The sequence below is a fragment of the Eubalaena glacialis genome, chromosome 9 (genome assembly GCF_028564815.1).
Source record: "Eubalaena glacialis isolate mEubGla1 chromosome 9, mEubGla1.1.hap2.+ XY, whole genome shotgun sequence".
Taxonomy (NCBI): Eukaryota; Metazoa; Chordata; class Mammalia; order Artiodactyla; family Balaenidae; genus Eubalaena; species Eubalaena glacialis.
The window spans coordinates 108,701,437-108,727,149 of NC_083724.1; the positions used below are offsets into that span (position 1 = coordinate 108,701,437).

Sequence of the window (25,713 nt, forward strand, 5' to 3'; positions counted from 1 at the left end):
AGCCGATGAGCTAAGGCAGCGCCAACTCCCGCTGCCGCTCTCGCCCGCCCGCCGGAGCGAGCACGGCCCCTTTAAAAACCATGTAAACAAAGCTTTGTTCCCCCGGCCCCCGCCCCTCTCGCCCCTCGGTCCGCTCCTTCCTCCACCCGCCCCCGGCGTCTCCGGGCCGCTGACGTTGCCGCGCTTTTACGCCGTCCCAACGGCGCTGCGCATTCTCCAACCGCGGCCCCGGCCGCCCGGGCCTACGCAGCCGGGCGGTGCTACGCCGCGAGCGCAGCGCGACGAGCCCCCAGCGCGCAGGCGCAGCGGCGACGGCGGCGGCGGCGGCGGCCCGGCCGAGGTGCGCGCTGGGGGGGAGGGGGGCCGGAGAGGAGCATGAATGGAGCAAAATGGCGGATCATGTGCAGGTGAGAGGAGCCGCGGGGGAGGGGGCGGCCGCGGAGAGTGGGGAGTGGGGTCGCACGCAGCCCAAGGGGCTCGGGCCGGCTCGGGGCTCACCGGGCCCGCGCCGCCGCCACTCGGGGTTCCGGAGCCGCCGCCCGTCCCGGAGCTCTGGGGCCTTTCCCGCCTCCTGGGCCGGGGGCCTCCTCCATCCCCTCCCACCCTGTCCCACGCCTCTCGCGCTGGGCTGGAGGTTCAGGGATCGGCGCCCCAGCTGGCACAGCCTACATCGCTTATCAGTGACTGTCCTTCCACTGGAGGGAGGCCTCTCGCAAGTCCTCAGTGCCCCCCAAGACGGGGAAGGGAGGGAGACCCCTTGCCGACTCTGTCCTGAGGGGAACTTCCCCATCACACCCGCCAGCCCTAAACAGATAACAAAAAGAATACCTCGCACTGACAAACCTCGCTCTACCGAGTCTTTCCCGCCGCCTTCCTCTTCACGCCCCCGAGTACAAGAGACCCCCCTCCGGCCTCCTCCCTCCTCCCACGGATGCGTCCTACACTCCCCGACTCCTGATCGCACAGCCTGCAGGGCCGAGCTCCCCCGTCCTCCAAAATGGGTGCTCAGGCCTGGGCCCGCCCTCCCTCCGGTGCCCCTATCCCCAGTGAAGGAGTTGAGTGCCCACACCTCCTCTGAAACACGGGGTGGAGGGGGTGTGTCTGAAATGAGAGATGCAACGTTGGGTGCATACGTTGCTCTGGAGGGTCCTGATCGGGCTCCAGGGCTGCCCCAGGCGTGCTTTGGGCCCAGGCCACTTTTCTTCAGAGACACGGCACAGGCCCTAGGAAGGGACAACCCATACCGAACCTAATAGTAGCTGTAGGACTCAGGGTTATTTCTTGCAAACTCGATAAAGTTTTTCCTCTCTGTGCTTTAGATCTGATATTTTTATGGCAGTTATTGTTACAAATCTGTTGTCAGAAACCTTCGGATTTTCTAGCAGAGGTTTTGTGTTGTGGGAAGTAGAAAGAAAAGAGGATAACAAGTGTCGCCTTATTTTGCATACTGTATAGTTATCATTCCTCGAGTAAAGAGGATGATCTTATTCCTCACATTATGTCTACAAGGAGGTGGATGGTGTGACTTCTACCAATTTCTTTGGGAGAGGAGGGACTAAATAAATTCTCAGGCCAGGGATCAGTAGAGTAAATCTTAGAGGTACAAGTTATCAGGGCAGAACTATATCAAAAATTGTAACCACAGATGGAAGACCACAGGATTTGTGTTTCAAAGCCAGTATCATGGCCTAATTCAGAAGTAGCAGTAAAACTTGGTACAACGTGATAGTAATAATAATAGTGAGCACCTTGAGTTTTATAGCAGCTATTTTGAAGCGTGAAGGATATTTTATGTGTTGTTTTTTTTAAAAATTCTTCCATTCTAAAAGAGTAGATAGGCAAGAACTACTTCTGTCATTTTGAAGAAACAAACCAAAGCACAGAACTGATATGAGATTTGCTTAGGGTAAGGCTAAAGTGGATCAAAGGCTTTTGACTTTGGGTCCCGTGCTCTTATCTATTGGGGGAAAAAAAAGTAGTGTCTGTGAGCATTCCAGAACATGGTTTGAATAGATAGCCTTTCTGAATGATGCTTTGGAAGGCAGAGGAAGTCCGTGTACTTTTATGAATATACATCTGTTTTATCTCTTGCAAAGAAGTTTCTCTTAATGTGATCTCTCCCACCTTTTGAACAAAAAGGTTGTCATTCCTCACCAGAGGAAAGTCAAGATGGGTCATAGCAGTCTTAATAGCAATTATGTCTCAAAGGAGGGTCTGCCTTATTTTTAGTAAGGGGATTTTTTCCCCCACCCATCCCAAAATAAAAATCTACCAAAGTAAGAATTTATTAATTTTTCAAAACAAAGAGGACTATGCCAGTCCATTGTTTTATTTGACTTTGGAGAGTTGTAGTATGTTACTCTCTAAATTAGTGGTCTTTATAACAACAGGGTAAGTTTGCGAGAGTTTTTTCTCTTTAAATAGAATGGGGCATATTGCTTTTATTTGTTAGACCACTAGATTACTTTTAGTATTGGATACTCGGAAAGTTTAACGTGGTACTTTATTGTAGCACAAAACCTTCCCAAGAAAAAGATAGATTCTCCCCTGTGTGGAAAGAGTAAATAAATGAAAAGATTAAAGACAAATCTGAAGTGCGTTGAGGGGGAATATTTTTCTGAAAACACTATTGGAACGTGAAGTTTAAAAAGGAGCCTATCACAGGTTCAAGACTGATTATTTGAAAGTTTCATGTGTACTACTAAATAGTTGACTCATTATGTACCTAGTGCTTGTCTGAACCACCAGGGTGAGCAGTTTTTTTTGTTTTTTTTTTTTCTATTGACACTAAGCAAGTGTCATATGATTCTCAGGCTGGAGTCCTGAGCATCTCTTCTGATAAGTGTTTAATGGAAGTCACAAAATGGTAGTAATGGGAAAATTGTAACATTCGTGTCTTTTAGCTCTGTTGGTGTCATAATCAAGCCTCTTAAGAAGAGAGACTTGTAAGAAAGAATCTCCTTGTTGTGATGAGTTTCTTATTCTTGGTCTTAGATGACTCTAACACCCACCATAGAGGCAGTGATTAACTGTAAAAAAAAAAAAAAATCAAACTCATTTGTGTTTATCTTCATAATATTAACACTCCTCCTTCCTTTTTTTTTTTAAATATCTAAAGTTAGATAAGATAATGAGGATTCAGTATTTCCACTTGCTGACTACTTACTGTAAGGAAATGAAGATGGCTTAGTGTACAGTGGTAATGAAAAAATTAAGAAGGATCAGATGTTAGCTTTAATAGTGCTAGCTACATTCAGGCTCTTGAGAGGAAAAGGAAAGCGCATATAATAATTGTATATTAAGTATATTTAACATATAATTATATGTAAATATATTAAATGAAGGATAACTCTGGAGTTTTGTTGGATTTATTATGTTGTTATGCTGGGCCTTACCCACGGTCTTACAGTATTATTTACTGGGCTCTATATTATGACTGTGTAGTAACAGAAAATACGATTTTCAGATAGTCATATTTGTTTAAATATTGACCACCAGTGTAACTCTAGGGAGTCAAGAAGAATCATTGAAACTGGCAGGTTAAAATTTAACAGAGTGCAAAAGTTTAGCCTGATTAGAGCAAAAGATAGTTGTCTTTTTAGCTTTTAAAACTATGCAAGGAAACATGAGAGGATCTACCCGTGGTTCATTTTGAGAAGAGAATTCTGTACAACTTTCGAGAATTTTTAATGGGAAAAAAAGAAAAAACAGTTACTTTTCTAACTTTCTTTCAGTTAAGCTAATACCATAATGTTTAATGTGTGCAAGGCCCTTTGCTGTGCTGAGCACTGCAAAGGATTCCAGGCTGAGAAAGATACTGGAGCCAGACTGCTGAAGTGTCAAATTCTAATGCTGTGTTGGGCAGGCTTCAGAAGTCAAATGGATACAAGAACTTAATACATTGATTTCAAAGCATGCTACGTTTGTGTTGGATGATATGAAATAGCTACGTCCCCTCACTCACCCCAGCTACCTCTTCTGTGGATTTGTACAAATAATATGTCTGTATTTTAAAATAACATATTTATATGTACTTGATAATTCTGATTTAGTGTTACTTCCTCTCGTGAGAAAAACCTTCAGAAAAATGAAGGGTTGTATATATGCATGTAGTATCATTCAAACACTTATGCAATAAAACAAAATATATTACTGTAATGGAATTTCTAATTTAGATGGAGGTAGGAGAAAGGAGCATTAAGAAGATCCCTGGTCTGTATCTTACAGATAAATTAACTTCCATTTGATCCAGAAATTGATATTCATAACCACCAGCTGTATTTTCTTTTTTTTTGGTTGGGTTTTGAAACCAATATTGTACCACAGCCCTTCGAGAAGGGAAAGTTGCCAGTTTAAACCGATAAGCTGATGTCTCTGTAGGTACAACTACCGAGGCCACTTTGCTCACTTTAGTATACGTAAGGAAGATAGTATTTAGATGTTGCATCATTTTTTTTTTTTTTAACACCAAACATATATTATCTCACAGGTATTCTGAGTCAGGAATCCGGGAGTGGCTTAACTAGATGGTTCTAGTTCAGGGTCTTTCATTTGCCCTCAAGCTGTGAGCCAGGCCTGCAGTCCTTCTCCAGGCTTGACTGAGGATGGAGAACCTGTTTCCAAGCTCACCCACATGCTCACTGGCAGGCATCATCAGTTAGTTACTTGCAGGCAGATGGGCTAGGGGCCACAGTGCCTCACTGGCTGTTGTCTGGAGGTTTCAGCTCTTCACCACATGGACCCTTCCTAGGACATAATTTTTAAGGACTTCTTTTTTACCTTATGTAATGATGTCTGCTATGTATAAGTGACCCATCTTTGTTACTGTTTTTTTTTTTAACCTCTTATTGAAATATACCTTCGGACAGGTGCAAAAATCATAACTGTTCAGCTTGATGAATTTTCACAAAGTGAACACTCTTGGAATTCCTGGTGGTCCAGTGGTTAAGACTCCACACTTTTCCTGCCTAGGGACCAGGTTCGATCCCTGGTCAGGGAACTAAGGAACACAAACCGCACAGCGCCGCCAAAAAACAAAAAAACAAAAACCCAAAGTGAACTCTCTTCTAACCAGCACCCAAATCCACAATATTTTCAGCGCCTCAGAAGTCCCTCTAGTGCCCCCCCCCTCAACAACTACCCATAGATCCTTCTGCCTGAGGGTAACTGTTGTACTATCCTGTCATTTGATTTTTAAGTATGCTTTTAGGAGTCCAGCTGAGGAAGGCCTGTCCATGAGAGCTTGAACTTCAGAGCCAGGGGAGAAGCTATATAGAGCGGTGGTCCTTCAGCTTTGGGGGGAGTTGGTTTGTTTTTTTATTTTTTTAGAATGTAATGGAAGCTGTGTGCTCTCTAAGGAGGGAAGGTATACCTACACAAAGATTCACCTACAGTTTCAGGCCATTCATGAACTTTAGAACTCGAGTTTAAAGATACATTCCTTTTTAGATGAAATGCTTACCACATTTTATTGAGAAACTGATTTACAAGTCTTTCTCTTTTGACCTGTGTGAAAGGCTAGTTCTCGGTCTCACTATGTATTCCTGGAGAGTTACATGCAGGCTGAATTTTTAAATATTGAATTCTTGAGGATGATTAAAAACAATTAATGACTATTAAGCATCTGATGGCCTGTTCTTAGACACATGCAAGAAAGTACAAGATGTAATGCCCTATTTTCAGGGGCGTTGCATGTTAATTGGAGAGATAACGAGCCTGGGTTGAGTTGTGAATTTGTAGTGAGACATTGGTTTTTGTCAACATGTCTCTGAATGAAGGGACTGTTGCTCCCATCACCTTTTTCCTCCATTCCAGTACATCTGAGTTCACGCCCCACACTTATAGTGACTCACTGTGACAGGGAATTCTCAATGGAATGAGATTGGTACCCAGGAGTCATATCAAAATCTTGCGGAAAGGAGGGGAATTGTCAAAAACTGGGTCTTAAGTATATCTGATATTTGCATCCCTGGCTCTTCACTCCTTCATACATGTTTGTGTGCACGCACACGAAGACACACATACACACATGCTCCTACCGTCATAAATGGAAAGGATGTGTTTGAGAGAAGGCAGCATTGGAAACTTCATGCTAGCATTTATTGGACTTTTAGCTGCTTGCCATTTTACATGATGTCATTTAATGCTCACAGCCAGTCTATAAGGTAGGTATCGTAGAGATAATAGTAATGGAATGTTCCTTGAAATAGGTTGATGAAAGGACCTAGTGTCTCCAAAAGACTGGAGAACTGTTGGAAGATTTAGGTGACAGTTGTGGTGGTGGTTATTGTACAACTTACTGGTGGGGGACCTTCGTTGGGGGTACATGAAAGGGTGACAGTAACATTTATGGAACATCTGTTATGTGCCGGCACCATGCTAAGCCCCTTTATTTTATTTTATTTTTTTTTTATAATGATAATTTTTTTAAAAAGTTTTTTTTTTTTAATATTTTATTTATTTATTTATTTATTTATGGCTGTGTTGGGTCTTCGTTTCTGTGTGAGGGCTTTCTCTAGTTGCGGCAAGTGGGGGCCATTCTTCATCGCGGTGCGCGGGCCTCTCACTGTCGCGGCCTCTCTTGTTGCGGAGCGCAGGCTCAGTAATTGTGGCTCATGGGCCCAGTCGCTCCGCGGCATGTGGGATCTTCCCAGACCAGGGCGCGAACCCGTGTCTCCTGCATTGGCAGGCAGATTCTCAACCACTGCGCCACCAGGAAAGCCCAAGCCCCTTTATTTGTATTATGCCATTTAACTGGGCAATTCATTGAGTCTCTTTGAACCTGGATTAGGTGATCTCTTAAGTCCCTTATACTTTCAGCATTGTGGCTGGCATTTCCAGTTGTCATTCCTTACCATTCTCTCCCAAGTAAACAACCATGTTCTCAATTCATACGTACATTGTCATAAATTTTCCTAAAATATTTATGCTCATACTAGTATTTCCATTTCTTCTATCTTAAATATGCCCTCCTCTACCCCACCTCCCAATTTCTTAACTCTCAGGGTGTTTTTTTTGGGGGGGGGCGGTACTAATAGTCTGTAGCACATCTCACAAATTGAGCTCTGATATACCCCAAATAATAAGTAAAGAGCTCTCTTAGTTGGACAGTAAGTAGTGAAGGACATTTTCTGTGGGCCAAGAAATTAACATTATTAGTCAGATGTTGTTGCTTGTAGACTGAAAAATGATTCTCACTTAAAAGTCCCTGGGTTTAAGCCTCTCTTAGAGAGAAACTAGTTAGATGAAAAGCGGTCAAAATGCTTTCCTATAAATACCTTGGAAAACAATTAGATTAATAGAATAGCCCTTGTATTACATCAGGAAGTTGTGATCCTACAGCTGTGGTGGCCTTTTAGAAGTTTAAAGTGTATGAATGTATGTTGGTCCCAAAAGCTGATCTCATTTCTATTTTGTATGATAAGAAATTATGATATTTGAAGTGTGTGTAGTCTCAGAAAGAATTGAGAGCTATGCTAGACATATGCCCTAAAATTTGAGTCAATTTTATGATTAAATGGGGTGTATTTAAGGTCAGAAGTGGGAAAAGCAGGGTTTTTTAAAGGATTTTTTCCAAGTGTATTTAGTATTGTTTGCAGAGTTTTGAAAGCTTGTGTCATAAGTTTGGCAAATCATTTCATATCTCTTTTTTTTTTTTAACTGAGTCACCTCCACTAACTCCTGAATTTTAGTATTTTATTTCTCTCTTCCAAAAGGACATTGTCTAAAGTCAAGCATGACATTTAATTTGACTCTAGGAACCTGTAACACCATTTGCTCTGAAAAGAATCTGGGAGGCCATATTTGCATTTCACATATCTGTACTCAGTTAAAAAAATAAAACTCTATCCCAATTTTGCCCAATGTATAGCCATAAATTATTTAAAATATTATTTATTTTGTGTTAGTGGGTGATTTTTTTTTTTTATCATTAACTTGTCATTGACCCATCTGACAAGTCGCTGTAAGGTCTTGTCAAAAACTAGTCTAGCTCCCTGACTTCAGACTATATTACAAAGCTACAGTAATCAAGACAGTTTGGTACTGGCACAAAAACAGAAATATAGATCAATGGAACAGGATAGAAAGCCCAGAGATAAGCCCACGCACATATGGTCACCTTATCTTTGATAAAGGAGGCAAGCATATACAGTAGAGAAAAGACAGCCTCTTCAATAAGTGGTGCTGGGAAAATTGGACAGGTACATGTAAAAGTATGAAATTAGAACACTCCCTGACACCATACACAAAAATAAACTCAAAATGGATTAAAGACCTAAGTGTAAGGCCAGACACTATCAAACTTTTAGAGGAAAACATAGGCAGAACACTCTATGACATAAATCACAGCAAGATCCTTTTTGACCCAGCTCCTACAGAAATGGAAATAAAAACACAAATAAACAAATGGGACCTAATGAAACTTAAAAGCTTTTGCACAGCAAAGGAAACCATAAACAAGACCAAAAGACAACCCTCAGAATGGGAGAAAATATTTGCAAATGAAGCAACGGACAAAGGATTAATCTCCAAGATTTACAAGCAGCTCATGCAGCTCAATAACAAAAAAACAAACAACCCAATCCAAAAATGGGCAGTAGACCTAAATAGACATTTCTCCAAAGAAGATATACAGATTGCCAACAGACACATGAAAGAATGCTCAACATCATTAATCATTAGAGAAATGCAAATCAAAACTACAATGAGGTATCATCTCACACCGGTCAGAATGGCCATCATCAAAAAATCTAGAAACAATAAATGCTGGAGAGGGTGTGGAGAAAAGGGAACACTCTTGCACTGTTGGTGGGAATGTAAATTGATACAGCCACTATGGAGAACAGTATGGAGGTTCCTTAAAAAACTAAAAATAGAACTACCATACGACCCAGCAATCCCACTACTGGGCATATACGCTGAGAAAACCATAATTCAGAAAGACTCATGTACCAAAATATTCATTGCAGCTCTGTTTACAATAGCCAGGACATGGAAGCAACCTAGGTGTCCATCATCGGATGAATGGATAAAGAAGATGTGGCACATATATACAATGGAATATTACTCAGCCATAAAAAGAAATGAAATGGAGGTATTTGTAATGAGGTGGATGGAGTTAGAGTCTGTCATACAGAGTGAAGTAAGTCAGAGAAAAAGAAATACAGTATGCTAACACATATATATGGAATCTAAGGAAAACAAACAAACAAAAAAAGGTCATGAAGAACCTAGTGGCAAGACGGGAATAAAGACACAGACCTACTAGAGAATGGACTTGAGGATATGGGGAGGGGGAGGGGTGAGATGTGACAGGGTGAGAGAGTGTCATGGACATATATACACTACCAAATGTAAAATAGATAGCTAGTGGGAAGCAGCTGCATAGCACAGGGAGATCAGCTCGGTGCTTTGTGACCACCTAGAGGGGTGGGATAGGGAGGGTGGGAGGGAGGGAGATGCAAGAGGGAAGAGATATGGGAACATATGTATATGTATAACTGATTCACTTTGTTATAAAGCAGAAACTAACATACCATTGTAAAGCAATTATACTTCAATAAAGATGTTAAAAAAAAAACTAGTCTAGAATTTAAAAGAATGAATAAAACTTGCTAGAAAATGGGACCTTGTTTTCTTTCCTCTTAATATTTTGAATTGATAACGTCATTCCAGAGTTGAGCAGGTTTCATCAAGCCTTCGTAAGACATATAACAAATGTTTTTAAACAAATTGAATCTGAGCAACAGGTTTGTTGTTGTTGTTTTGTTTTGTTGTTGTTTTTAAATAAGGACAGTATCTCAGAGGTGTTACAAATGAAAGCTTGTTTTAACATAAAGCATTATTTACTAATTCTTGGAATCTTACATTTTAGTCTAACTTAAGATACATGTTCCAAACAGGGAGATCAGAATGTTGTGAACAGGAAAGATTTCAATTCACAGAATTCCTAAAACCTGTCCCTTCCAAGCTCTTTGATTTAGGTTACTATTAATGTGCCCTGCAGATCCCATCCGCTGTGATAGTGTGAGACTTCAGACTAACTTATCTATCCCTCCCTTACCCATCTCCTCAAATTTAAACAACACTTACAAAAGTGAATATATCAATTCACAGAGATGGCTGTGAGTAAATCTGATGCCGGTGGAATCAAGACTTTCTTTAAATCACCTTTATGTGTACAGTAAACAGCATCCATTTAAAGTGTACAATTTGACAAATATATACCTGTGACTGTTTCACCACAATCAAAATACAGAACATTTCCTCCTAACTGCAGTCTGCCCCTCCCTGAACCCTCAGCCCCCAACAATCCTGATCTGCTTTTTGTCTTTGTAAATTAGTTTGTATATCCTAGAATTTTATGTAATGAACTTACTATGTACTCTGGTTTTTTACTTGTTTTGCTCAACACAGTGATTTGGAGATTCATTCAGGTTGTTGCATAGTATTAGTAGTTGGTTACTTTTTATTGCTGAGTAGTATTCCATGGTATGAAGTACCACCCTTTATGTATCCATTCACCCCTTGGAGGGGGGGTGGGTTTCCAGTTTTTAGTCCCTGTGAATAAAGGGACTATGAGTATTCATATGGAAGTCTTTGTGTAGACACAGATTTTCTTTTCTCTTGAGTTAAGTACTTGGAGTAGGATGACTGGGTCCTATGGTATGTTTAACTTTTTAAAGAAACTGTCAGTTTTCCAAAATGATTGTACCATTTTACTTTCTCACCAGCAGTGTAGAATAGTTGCAAGGAATCCATATTTTCACCAGCCTTTGGTATTGCCATTCTTGTGGGACCTTACTGTGGTTTTAGTTGGCATTTCCTTGATGACTAACAGTGTTGACTGTCTCTTCCTGCGCTCACTGACCTTTCTTGTATCTCAGAGGTTCGCAAACCAGGCTGGTGGTTTGGCCCTACAACCTGTTTTTGTATGGCCTAAAAACTAAGAACAGTTTTTACATTTTTAAATGGTTGAACAAGTCTGAAAGAGAATAATATTCCATGACACATGATACTTACATGAAATTCTGATTTTTTTAATTCATAAATAAAAGTTGTAATGGAACACAACCATGCGAGCTCCTTTACACATTCATTGTGTATGGCTACTTCTGTGTTACAATGGCAAGAGCTGAATAGTTGCAACAGAGACCGTTTGGCCTACTAGCCCACGAAGCCTAAAATATTTACTATCTGGCCTTCTACAGAAAAAGTTTGCAGACTCCTGGGGGTTGTCCCCTCAGATCTATTGCCTGACTTCTGAGTGGGGAGAGGGCTAGCCCAGTATGGTTCTAACCCAAGCCCAATTTGACAGGAACCATGACAGACTTGATCCATTTTGTTGACTGTGGCATTTATACTGCACTGTCCAAAATGGTAATCAGTAGCCACATTTTGCTATTTTAATTTAAATTAAAAATTAAGTTCTTCACTCAAATTTCAAGTGCCCAGTAGTCACATCGTGACTGCCATATTGCACAATGCAGGTATAACATCTTTCCATTATCATGGAAATTTCTTTTGGACAGTGCTACTCTAGAATAATAAAAATTTGCCACAAAACCAGAGATTGGACGCAGAGGTGGAACATAGGTTATAGAATTGCTTTCCTGTGTGCCTATAAAAATAAGCTAAATCCTCATTCTCCCAGGTGTGTGAATGTAAATGAATATATTAAATAATTTACTTAAGATTACTTACTGTTTATGCTATGAGCCTATGATATGTTTGTTCTCTTAGCCAAGGGAGTGAGAGGAAGCAGTCAAATCATAAAAGAAATTCAGAATTCTACTGATAGGAAGTAGTGTTTTAGGGACTTCTAAAAAGTACCCTAAATGTATTCTCCCCTAAAGCACTTTGCAAAAACAAACCTTCTAAAATCCCTGTGTATTTGTCATTTTACAGATAAGATGGAGGGAGAATATTGAGGAAGGTATCAAGCCATTACATCACTTATTCAAGGTGCTAAGTTTTGATATAGTAGCAATTCTGGTTCCCTTCAGCTACTAATTTTAAAATATTATTAACCTTAAAGTATTTCATAATTATAACATTAGCTTTGAAAATAACCCAGAAATATTCTAAATTAATGGTTGAGATGGCCTATTTTAAGGTTGTATTTAAAGGCTTTCCTTCAGTGAAAACTGTTTTTTGTGGTTCGACTCTTGGAGGCAGGCATAACCAATTCTAAATACTGAAGTGATGGTCAATAAATATATTATCAAATAGTCATCCTCTTCTTTAGCAAAAAAAATGTAATTATTATAGTGGATGAATTATCTTGTTCTTAACATGAATAGAAGTGTTTATAAGTTTTTGGTGACTGTTCAGTCATGTCAACATAGTACAACCTAGAAATGTTTTGCTGAAGTAAGAAAATAAATGCACCAGCTAACAGTAAGAAAGTAGCATGTTGGTATTCTAGTGGTGCTCTTGTATGTAGATATAAGGAAATGTGTAACGAGTGAGGTACAGCATCAATGCTCAAGGACCTGAATAGCTAGAAATGTATACCAACAAGGACTATAGAGTGATATAGGTGATGTGACACATGTATGCATAGAACATAATGAGACATAAATGTTAGTCCTCCTTTGGAGAGCCAGGAAAGGCTTCTTAAAGTAGTGAATGCTTAAGCCAGATCTAAAAAGACATGGTGTTCTTTCTCCCAGTTGGTAAGCATATACCAGGCAGAGAGAATACTATAAGCAAAGCTATATATGTTCATGGAACATTCCAGGAAAGTGAAAGCAATGAAATACTGCAGCTGTATAGGGAATAAAGCGGAGCAAGGTAAGAAATGAGACTCCAATGGTAGAAGAGACCAGAACATGAAGAGCCTGTTGTATCTTAATAAGGAATTTGTACAGTGGATGTGTAGTTGAAGGTTTTTAAGTAGAAGTGACAGAATAATCACATCACTGTGGTGATGGTATAAAAGATTGATTGGATGTAGACAAAGTAGGAGATGAAGCAGTAGTCTGTGCAAGAAATAATTGGGACTTGAACTAACGTAATTTAGCTGTAAGGATGGAGAATAGGAGATTGATGTTAAGGAGATTACACAATGGGGTTTGGTTAACAGTTGAATGTGTAAAGTGAGAAGGCAGGCTCCCACATTTCTGGGCAGCAAAGTTGAGAGCAAATGAATGAACAGGATGTTGAAAAGATAGTAAGGTCAGTCTTGAATATACAGATTTTGAGGTGCTGGTAAACATTTGAGTGGAGATGTCCAGTAGGCATTTGCTTACTTGTTGTCAACTTGGGTTGGAACTCATGTTTTCATAGTGAAAGTCCATTTCAGTAGCCTTCAGATATTGTAAATATGTAAAATGTTAGCTGCTCATAATATACACCTATCATATTTCTTATTAAGTCTTACAGCAACTGTAAAACTTGAGTGAAACCCTGATGTTTTATTCTAGTTTGTTTTCTGAAACAGCCTCATATTACGTTGCCAGCAGCAGGAGTAAAAGGCTTTTGACAATCAGCAGTGAAATTGGCATGCATGTAATGCGAAAAAGAGGTCATATTCCAAGGAGTTTGAGTAAACCTTACAATGTTGACGACTCTGGCCATCAATATGTCTTAAAGGTTTCTTTATTGTTAAGGCAGTTAAAACTAAATCTGCTTGATCTTGAAGTAAATCTATAGCCCTTGGTCTGTTTTGTCTCCCCATCTCATTTTTATCTTTTGGAAAACCAGATTCGTTTTCCTTTATTCCCCATCAGAACTGGTGTTTGAGGGGTATCCAGAAAAGACTTCTTTTTTAAAAACTCGTGGATTCTTCTATTAGAGGATTCTTCTAAATCTTCTATTTCACAGCTTGCCTGGTCTTCCTTATTTGGTGACTTGATGAGTTCTTGGAAAACATTTTTCATAGATCATATAATAGTGTAAACTTAAAAGGCAAATTGATACTTTACAAAACTGTTAAGGGAAAAATTATTTAGAATTCCAGAAAATCAGAAAACTGGCATGTACAGGGCGTGTATGCCAAAACGTCTTAGGAAACATTTACTCAAAAACTCTTTTTTACTTTTTTTATCAGAGGGTAAATATGGAACTCTAAATTCTTGCCTGTCTGAATTCAAAGTTCAGGGTTCCAGGATTAAGTATTTGTGATTACCTTTATCTTTCTTCCTTTAATATTCTGTTTTGAGCTTCTTATGCTTTTTTGTTGAGTCTTCTAAAGGAGTACATACGGTGTTTGGATTTTTCTCATGGGAAAAGAGATGAGAGTTGAGAAGCTTTCTTCTGAATTTTTAGGCCAGTAAAAACTCTCTTTTCTCTTTATCCCTTTATTTCTTAAATCTTTTTTCATTCTTACTAACAAGCTTTTAAACATTTTTTAACAATAGTTAGACTGCTAGTCAATAGGCCAGAGGAGATGCTGTCTTAATATCTCAGAATATTAAATCTCAGTGTGGCTCAGAAATTACAGGCTGTTCATTCCTGATACAAACAGACTGTTCATTCTTGATACCTGTAATACACAAGTATAAAGAAATAACGTACAAATGGGAGAATTTAAGGAAAGTCGGCTTATACACATTGTATATTGTGTATTTGATATACACATTGACTTAGAGAACCAAAGACGCTTTTCTGTAGGGCAAGAAAGTATTAATTGGCATGTGATATACTGTACTACTTTACTGCTACAATTATAGGTGTATATGACATTCTGAGGTATCAGAAAACTATTAAAATGTCTTCTTATGATGTTATCGTCATTACTGTTGTTTAATAGTTGATGTGCTGTTTTGAAAAATTCCTGTAATTCAAGGATTCAGGATTATATCAGTCATGAGTTCCCCAATCACATGTACAGGTTTGTTTAAGATTGGAATACTGCCCTGACCCCTGTGTTTAAATAGACAACTATTTTAATGATGTGCAATAGTAGCTTGCTTCCTATTTAATATTACATTTTATTTAAGAAAGCATTTTAAAGCCAGTTAACATGTCTCCACCAAGTATACTGTTTTTGTTTAGCTACAACTGAGTAATGTTTCATTTATGAATGCTATAATTGTATTACATGTCCATGGTAATGAGAATAATAGTGTTACCAGGTTAATGAAATGGGATTAGAATCACATAATTTTTAAGCTAAAAAGAATCTTAGAGTGTGATGATAAAATTTTTAAAAATTCATATGCCCTCTTTTTGGAGGATAGCTAGCTGTATATTATTGTTTTTTAGAGATAATGCAAGAATTTTAACTATCCCAACCATTAAAATTTTAATTTTGTTACACAATTAGCAGAATTAAAGAAAAATTACAAGTCAACATGCTTAAGGAAGGTTTATTAGACAAGAATAGGTTTAGACAAGAAAATTTTTTTTTAATTGTGTATTTCATTTATATGGGGCAAGCACTGTACCAAATACTAGAGATAAAGCAGTGAAGAAAATAGGCATGGTACTTGCTCAGAGATAGATACTCAGAAATTGTACCAATAAATATATATTTACAGTTTGTGATAAGTGATATGAAGGAAAAAGGTTGTATTGAAATCTTTTGAGAGTGATTTCTTATTTTTATTTTTGGGTGGGCATATTAAGGAAAGGAAGGGGAAGTGTACCAGACAAAAAGAAACGGCATGTTTAAAGGCCCTGAGGTCTGGAAGACCTCCCCTCACAGAACTGGAAGAGATCATCCTGGCTGCAGCTTAGTGAACCAGGAAAGATGACGCTACAGAGATTAGCAAATCCTAGCATATGATGGATTGCTTTGCAGGTATTCAGATCAGATTTTCAGAGATTTAAATGATTTATTAGAATGCTCGTTCTGTAAATTAAATGAAAAGAGCAAGGAGTGAAACTTTGTGTAGTGTTCCAGTTCTGATTTTTAGTTGCCAGGGTGGAGGTTGTAATGGCAAGAAGGAAGCACACCACAAAGGAGATCGTGATTATCTGTGTGATTTTTTTTTTCCTTCCTATGTTTTCAGTTTGGCTATTTATTAGAGTTATGAGAAATGATATGACTAAAATAAGCATATTTGTGTTAGTAAATGGGGACTGTCTTTTGAATAAAATACCTTTTTCCCCAAGATAACTTGTTATCTCTAAGAACTATAATAGTTGTATATACGTTAAAAGTTGTGTTTTGGTATATCGTGTGTGTGTGTATACCTTATTGTGTTATACATATATAACCTTGTAACCTTAGTTCCAACTAGCTGGAACATTTATTCTGGTATTCGTCAAAAATCAAACTGTTTTCTCCGAGAATATTTAATGCCCTTTGGTTAAATCATTCTATTCTGAATATATTGCTATTTACAGGAAAAAGTAAAAACTCACATTTTTATTATACTTTTCATTTTATCTATTGAAATTCATTTTGGGATAGAGATCTAATTTCACTTTTTCCCGTGTGGCTTTTCTCAACCTTGTTTATTGTGTAGTCCACTCAGCTTTTCTCCACTGATCTGTATTACCATGACTGTGATATAACAAGTTTTCTTTTGGTGTTCTCTCTGTTCCATTGATCTGTTTCTCTGTCCCTCTGCCTATGCCATACTCTTAATCAATGTAGCTTTATAATAAATTTGGGTCTCTGGTAAGGCAAGTGCTCCCAAACTTGTTCTTCTTCAAAATATTCTCCATTATTCTTGGCCCTTTTTCTCTTCCACATGAATTTTAGGATCAGCTGGTCAAATTTATTATATTCAATTTGGGTTGCTAATATTTTATTTAGGATTTTTGTAACTGTTCATAAATGAAAATTGGCCTATAATTTTCTTTTGTCATACTTTGCTCTCCCATTGTCTGGTTTTGGTATCAAGATTATACTAGCCTTAGACTCAGGTGAGGAGCTTTCCAATTTTTCTTTCATCCCTCCCTCCTCCCTCCCTTTCTTTCTTTTGTAGAGCAATTTAAATAAGATTGGTATTAGTACTTAAATGTTTGGTAACATTTACATAAATGTTTTTTGCAGTGAGGCAGTAGATCTTTTCAGGTTTTCTTTTCTTTCTTGAGTCATTTTTGGTAAGTTGTAATTTTCTAAAATTTTTCATTTTATCAAAGTTTTCTAATTAATTGACATAATGTCCATAGAATTGTTATTTTTTTAATTTCTGTGCTGTCTTTCTAAGTGAATTTCCTTCTTTCTGATATGTGCATCTTTTAGTAATTATTTCAGCAATTTGAATAAGAAACTCAGTCTGCTTTTGTCTGAAAATGTTTTTATTTAGCTCTCACTTTTGAAAGATAGTGTAGCTAGAAATAGAAGTATAGAAATACAATACTGTCACTTTCTCTCACCCATTGAATAGATTATTCCATTGTCTTCCATCTTCTGTTGTCAGGTATTCTGTCAGTCTCCTTATCGTTTCTTTAGTAAAATTACTATATGTCTTGGCTGGGATATATAGTCTGGAACAGTCCCAATTTTTTACTCCTATTGTCTTGGGATCCCATCTGGTTTAACATTTGTCTCAGAAAAAAAAAGTGTCCCAGTTTGGAAAATAAATTATGTGCTCACTCTATTTAAGATCTAAGATCTTCTCCTCTTTGTTTTACTGCAAAGTGGGATGGGTTGATATTTATTGATTCTGTTTGATACATGTTATATTTCTTGAAATTGGGGATTTCTAGTTTTCATCAGTTCAGGAAAATTCTCTGAATATTGCCTTTTGCATTCTCTATCTTCCCTTCTGGAAACCTTTTTAGACATATGTTGGATCTTCTTGTTCTGTGTCCTGTATGTCTTCACCACTCATATTTCATGTCTTTTTTTTTTCCTAGTATGCATAATTTCCACAGATTTCTCTTTTAGTTCACTAACTCATTCTTCAACTGTGATTATTCAGCTGTTTAACTCATCTACTGAAGCTTTTGATTTAATTGGCTTATATTTTCCAAAGTTTTATTTCGTCTTTATTCAAATTTGCCTCTTCTTTTTTTCATAGTGTCTTGTTCTCTTAAGGTTTTGATTATTTCAACATCTGTACTCATCTCTGTCATGTTATCTTATGTGAATTTCTTACAGGTTTAATTCTTCTGTTGGTCTGCTGATTCTTGCTCTCTTCATATGTTTTCAGTCTTAGATAATGAGATAAACTGGAATAGAGTTGTCTGTGGAAATCTTGTGTGGCCTGGATCAGAGGTGCCCTCTAGTGGAGAGGTTTTATATTTAACTCCACCCGTCAAGAAGTATCATTGGCCCAAGGTCAATTTATATGTTACTTTCTTGACCTGCGATTTCCTGAACCAGAGTTTGACACCAGTCCTTGGTTACAGATTCTTAGGAGATTTTTTTCCCTTTACCCGGAGTCCAGATTAAGATAGACACGCTTCCTTATTGTCCCTATACAGTGGGCAGATTTTAAACTTATATTTTATATCTTTTTTTTTTTTTAGTCTACCTTCTCTCTGAGATATTTTATTTACTAGTATGAATCAAGAATCCTTGGGGACTCATTTCCAGCTTCGACCCAGTGCAGGCCCAGAGCATCTCTTTTCCTTGCACGGATGTCAAAACGTAAGCCCCTAGATTACCAAGACCAAAAACCAACATGCCACCCCCCGATCTGCACCAGGACAGTCACAGGTTATCTTTCATGATTAATTCTCTGGTTTTTAGTTCTCTCTTAGTTTTGGGCCCTCACTGATTCCCCCTACTCTTTAGTTACCACAGCTACGCATTTAAAATGATTTTTGTCTTATTTAAATAGCAGCTTTAGATGTTTGTGTCAGGAAGGTTTGAAGCTAACTAGTTGGCCATATTGCCAGAACCAGAAGTATGAACCTCATTTACAAAGTATTTTTAGATGCACTATTTCTTTTGATTTCTATATCAAGGTGCAAGCTTCCTCCGGGCAAGCAAAATAATTGGAAACTGAGCTTTTTGCCCAAATCAGTGAGAGCCAGGATTAAAATTCTAGTATTACACTCCAAGTCTAGGTCTCTTGCCAAAACTCCCTCTTTTCTACTAAATACAGATAGTAGAAACTCATGTATTTATTGGAATGTATATTTGTTTTTACTAAATAGCTTGGTCTTTTGCTTCTTTAGGATTTAAAAAGGAATTTATTTTTTCAGGAAGTATGGTTTAGTGGAAAGAGCATTGGATTTGAAGCAACACCTAAATTTTAATTTATTTAATGGCAGTGTAACCTTGGGCAAATAATTTTAATCGTCGGAGCTTTAGTTTTCTTATATGTAGGTATTGTCTGGGGTATTGGGACTTCCTTCTAAATAAATCCGGGGCCCCTCTCATGCCCCTGCAGTCCCTATGAAGAGTATGTATGGGCAGGATTTTTCTCTCTCCAGTTTCTGCAAACCCCAGGGACTCAGTCTGCTTTCATCTTTGTTATTTCATTTTCATGTTTCATGTTGCCCCCATCTTTTCTGTCCATTAGGGCTTTCTTTTCCCAAACATTTTTATGGCTTATATCCCCCTGAAACAGTGTCATAGGGCCTTTTTTTCTAACAGTTTTACTCCTAATCACTAATTGAAGACTGACCAGGAGTAACTATAATAACGGTATGTATTGAGCTCTTATCATATATCAGGCACTTTGCTAAGTGCTTTTATATATTATCTGATTTAAACGTCACAACACAATCAGGTATATGTTGTTATTTTCATTTTATAAATGAGGAAGCAGGCAGAGAGGTTAAATAACTTGCCCAGTTTCACACACTTAGTAGGTTATGGAGTAGGAATTCAAACCCAAATCTGAACTATTCCAGTCATACAATCCTGCAATATACACTGTACAGTAAAGCTCCAAAGGTTACCAGGTTCTAATGGTCATGGTCCATGACCTAATGTTTCTTGATTTCCTTCTGAGGTGGCAGCTGGAGGTATCTCCCCTTCTGTTCTATCCTCTTGAAAGCCAAGCTCTCTAATCTATTCCCTCTGTTTTCTAACACTACCTTTATTAGAATCACCTGGGACCCCACCTCAACCTTCTGAATCAAAATCGTGATTGTGGCAGTTTAAGTTTTTTAATAGCCCCCCCAAGTGATTCTGATTAGCAATCATTTAGGGATCACTGGTACTTATTTCTTCCACCATGACTTCTCTTTAAGCCCAGAAGATATAATCAACAGAGTAATTGATTTTTGCCCTTTTGTTTCACAGAGGCTGTTTGAATCTCAGAATCTACAATGCTTCATAACATCCAGGACACTAGATTTCGGTTCTGTAGAGAATGATTGTGAATGATGCCTGTCCAAACCAACAATACTATAATGATTGAATCATACATATTCTGTGATAGTCTCAAAAGCTTAATTCCCAAACTTCCATGAATCTTCAAATTTTGTGAGACCACAGTAGCAGCATGTCTTAAGTTATTTCATGGCTCATTGGTCTGTCACCTGTTCTACACACACAAAAGGTTTATGTGGCCTTAGAAGTTAGGAAGCTTACATATTTCTCTCTTAGAAATTCATGGTATACATTTGCATACTGAAGGACTCTTACAAGTTTTTCAGTTAAAAAATTCTTTTTGTTTTGTTTAACTTGGCAGTTCACAAACTGGAATGTCTTTTATTCGTGTCTTTTATTCGTGTAATTCTGTTAAGTAGCCAGTGTGAAACACTCACTGCTCTGTAGGTAGAATTTTCTGTTGTTTTCATTCGAAAAGGGGGAATAATACCTACTTCATATCGGGTGGTTTTGAGGATGAAATGGGAGTTAAGAGGTCAATGTTGAGCAGTGAACTAGGCTACTTGCTGCCTACATAAGTGCCTTGCTACTACATACCAGCCTCAGCAAAATAGACAACTTACTCTGTCATCAACCTTTGGGTCACTCTTCATAGACTCAGGCTTTGACTAATCAAATCTATGAGTTTCCAGTCATAAAAAAGAATGATATACTGCCATTTGCAGCAACATGGGTGGACCTAGAGAATATTGTGCTTAGAGAAGTAAGTCAGACAGAGAAAGACAAATACTATATGATATCACTTATATGTGGAATCTAAAATATAATACAAATGAATGTATATGCAAAACAGAAACAGACTCACGGAAACAAACTTGTGGCTACAAGCGGGGAGGGGGGAGGGACAATTAGGGGTATGGGATTAACAAATACAAACTACTGTATATAAAATAGATAAGCTTAAAAAAAATTTTTTTTAATAAAATAGATAAGCAACAAGGGTATACTGTATAGCACAGGGAATTATAGCCATTATCTTGTAATAACCTATAATGTAATATAACCTGCAAAAATACTGAATCACTATGCTGTACACCTGAAACTAATACAATATTGTAAATCAACTATACTTCAATTTTTAAAAATCATATTAAAAAAAGAAAAGGAATAATTTTTTAAGAAAAAAATAAAAATTTCTAATTTCACGGTAGTGTGAAAAACCAGAAGAATATAAAAAAGAAAAATTTTAGGTCATCCATAGTCCCACAATCTAGATATAAACACTGTTAACATTTTGTTGTATTTTCATCCAGTTTTTGTAATATGTAAAATTGGAATCAATATAGCATTAAAAATGTATTTTCCTATTTAAAAAAAACCAAATCTGTGTGTTTCAAAATTGGACTATATTTTTAAATGCCTACACAATAAGGGCTCCAAAAATTTTAAACTTGCATATTTTCTGGAATTTTCAATATGGCTAGGAAAATTTTAGATTGACATCTATATATAATTATTGGTAGATTATAAATTACCACCATAAAGCATACACAAATTCTTATTGGTTGAGTGAATGAATGAATGAATGAATCTTATTTGGACTTATTAAATGTACTTCCAAAATACACTTGTCATTAAACTATTTATTTGCTTTTTAAAACATCTTGATCTGTTGGCAGAAGTTACTTTTGATCTCTCTACTACCAAGATTAAACATCTTAGTACTCGTATAATAGGAAAGACTTGTATCTGCTATTTTGCTGCCTGACTCCACAGGATCTGAGCTTAGTATACTTTTCAAGCTGTGCTTGTCTAATTCCTTAGCATTCAGAAGTAGCTCTTAGCCGTTTCCTTCCTATTCCCATCTCTGTTCCTTTCACTGCAGGGTCCCTATCTGAAACAGCCTACTAGTTGTCAGAACAGGGAAGGTATTCCTTTTTTGAGTTGATTAATTACTAAAAGGCTCACTAAAATCACTGGAAGTTATTGACTAGTAACTCTGTTTAATTGTAGCGGATCAAGCAGAAACTGAAGTACCGTGGACCAACACAGAAACCTGCATTTCTGTTTCTCAGTGCCTGATTCTTGGTATCTTTGTTCCTCTTTCTTAAAGCAATGTGTATTTGTTGAACAACTACTGTGTTCAAATTGGTATTCAGTTTTTGCAAGTAGAAATGATACATGGATAAATGAGAATCTTGAAAGGTCTTGGATTAATTTCTAAAGATAGAAAATTTGTATTAAGTTCCCATTTTTATTAAGCTGTTTTATTACTAAAGCTTCAGAGAAATAAGGTATGGATAATGTTTATGCGTCTTACATATCAGTTTTTCTAAAACTTTCTTAATATATAGCCGTTTTTTCAAAGGCAAATTGTGTCTCACAGATCCCCAGTATTGATTTAGTATATAAACAATATATCTGTTTTAACCTGTTTTAATGTAACAAATAGGAATAAACATAAAACTAGACATAAATTTCACAGAGTTATCACTCTTATGCAACTGTAAACGATTTTACAAATTTAAAACAAACCTTAAGACCAATTACATTCAAATTGGCAACATACATTTACCGTGCTAGGTGATGATGTCTATAATGCCAACTGCTGTGCTCTAAATTCTTTTTTATTGAGGTAAAAATCACATAATAGAAAATCCACCTTTTTGAAAATATATAGTTCAATGGCTTCCAGTATATTCACAGTGTTGTTCAACCATTAGCACTATCTAATTCCAGAACATTTTCATCACCCCAAAAAGAAACTCTATACCCATTACGAAGTTTCTCTAAGTTCTGTTTTGAGTTCAGCATGCCGGTACTATTGTGTGCCATTTGATGACCCAGTTCTCCCTCCATTTTTCTGCAGAGGAAACATTCATTCATACTGTAACTTGGCCTTCAGTTGGTAGAATGCATCATTTACATATTAAGCCTACCTCTGCTCCTTTTTTATTAGTCCTCAGTTATTCAAGTAGAACTGCTTGACCCAAGTATATCCTTAAGTACATGAGCACCAAAATCATGAGGTAGTACTTGATACTAAGGTGGTTAGGCAGATGATCCAAAATAGGCTTATATTATTTTAAAAACAATCTTAAAAGGGAAAGTATATCGCTAAAATTCTCATAGAGCACTTATGGACAACTGAGACTATATCTGAGGATCCCAAATTGAAGAACACTGGTTTATGTAATCACTTAGGTCTTGTGTGTACTTAATGAGAATGAGGAGCATGGGTATTTTAAGTTTCTTATTATACTTGAAATTTTTTAAGATAATTGCCCTGCAGTGTGAAAATATCTTTTTGGGAAAGTCTTATTCCTGTCTCATTTTGGTGAAAACAAACTTTTTATTTACATAATTTTGCTCACTGGGAACATGAAAAATATTTTCTTCCCTTTGGAAACTTCAAATTGATAATAAAATGAAATTTCATTTTTTGCCCTTTTGATTTTTATTTTGTTCCTTATATATTCTTTGTAACTAGATAGACATAGATTTTCCTATAGAACGTGTGCATGATTTTCAAGCAGTAACTTATTTTCAGATTTTAAAATTTGCTTTGGAGAAATTACTTCCAACAATTGAGCCGTATTTTTTATGCGAAAGTTGAGTCAGATTCTTATAAAATAATTGTAATATGAACTGTCTTTAGATATTTATGAATAATTTTTCAACATTGTATTAGGAAAACAGCATCACCAAAACAGATAACTTTTTTTTTAATTTATACTACCCAAAAAGATTAGACTTAGTTTATACTACCCATATCTTTAGATATTTATGAATAATTTTTCAACATTGTATTAGGAAAACAGCATCACCAAAACAGACAACTTTTTTTTTTTTATACTACGCAAAAAGATTAAGTGTGATAGAGTGGCAAAATATGAGGCTAAAGAGACCAAATCATGACATGCCTTATGAACTAAGTTAATGAGATTTAACTTTATTCTGAAAACCAAGAAGTCACTGAAGAATTTTTAAAAATATAATTAGCAAACATTTCCTAATCTTTTATATTTTGTATGAACTTATCTTAGCATTTGTGTTAAGAAAATCATATTTTTAAATGTACCCTGAATTTTTTCATATATTTGAGAAGTAATTAGTTACCAGCCTTTTCCATAACTAAAATGTCTTTGCTAATGGAGGTAGACCTTTTCAGATGTGAAGCTGATCTTTACACAGCTAAATCTATAGTTAAATCTAGCCCTTGGTGGCCAGAATGTGCTGTTTGAAAATTTGGCAGAGAAGTTAATCAAATATGTTTAAGTCCATTAATTCTTAATCGTATTTTTAAAGTAATAATAAAAATAATTGGTCACCTTCAGAGGGTGATAGGAAACCAATTCATTATCTTGAAAACTGGTAAAGGAAAAGAATCAAGTATTACCCCTGCCTTTTCTAAGTGAACTGAGCCAGTAGATAACCAAATAGTAGATGAGGGGTAGAATCGCTTTATAAATGTATTCCCACTAATAAGTGAAAGAGAAATTGTAGAATTAAAGTATCACCATTTTATAATCCCCACTGACAGTGGCAGTAATTATCAGTGGCTCCTAACATCACAAAAGATAATTAGGCGTTATGTGCCTCCTATCGTCTTGCTAAAGGGGGACAGAGCCTGAGTCTAATCCAGTCTCTGGATCCATCTGTCAATTTTTCGGAAATACCAAGGAACAGGAACATGCCGAACTGCACCAAGAATATGCAATTGGCAAAACCCAAACCTGGGGAACTCTATAGATTCCTGTTCTATAGAACAGATGGGTTCTTCAGTAGACACATTATATGTAAATGAAAGGGAAGCTGGGGAACCCTGTGGATTGAAAGAGACCTAGAAGACACCAAATTTTTTTTTAAATGGGGAGAACTAAACTGTAGTGTCTAGGGAATTAACAAAAAAAGGAAAATGGCAAGGGAGTGATTAATATAAAAGCAGGTTAATGGTACATAACAGCAGGAGAAGGAAGGTGTGATTGGGATGGGGCTTCTGGGGTGGTTGGCAAAGTTCTATTTCTGGACTTGACCGGTGTTCACCTTAGAATAGTTTATCAGGTCATCATCACAATGTTGGAGAAGATGTACAAGTAGCAAATAGTAGTCCTAAGTATTTCTTGGTAAGTAAGATAAATGAGGTAGTTTGTAAGTCCTGCATGAAAGTGGAACAGGGCTTCCCAAAATGATGCTTTCTGTCAACTGCAGGAGCAGTTAGTTGTCAAATATTTTGGTCTCAGGACCACTTTACACTAAGATTATTGAGGACTACAAAGAGCTTTTATTTATGTGGTTTATATTTATCAGATGAGAAATTAAAGCAAAATTTTTAGAGTGTGTGTTTAATTCATTTAATACAATCATCATAACTCGTTGTAAACATTTTAAATTTTTTATTAAAGTATAATTGACATACATTATATATAGTTTCAAGTGTACAACATAATGACATATTGTGTATATTGTGAAATGATCACCACAATAAGTCTAGTTAACATCTGTCAGCATACACAAACTGGAAGTTTGTGCCTTTTGACTCCCTTTACCCATTTCACCCTCCCCCAGCCTCTGGCAAC

The 25,713-nt window shown here is 37.1% G+C and overlaps 1 protein-coding gene across 2 annotated transcripts in view; it reads left to right on the forward strand.

The window, feature by feature from the left end:
- Window positions 1–305: 305 nt before the first annotated feature.
- Window positions 306–25,713, forward strand: part of XPO7 (exportin 7) — an 88,718-nt gene continuing 63,310 nt past the window's right edge. For both annotated transcript variants that reach the window (XM_061200656.1, XM_061200657.1), the window contains exon 1: window positions 306–407. In XM_061200656.1, coding sequence (XP_061056639.1) covers window positions 390–407 — 18 coding nt within the window. In that variant the 5' untranslated portion in view covers window positions 306–389. The remainder of the gene's footprint in view (window positions 408–25,713) is intronic.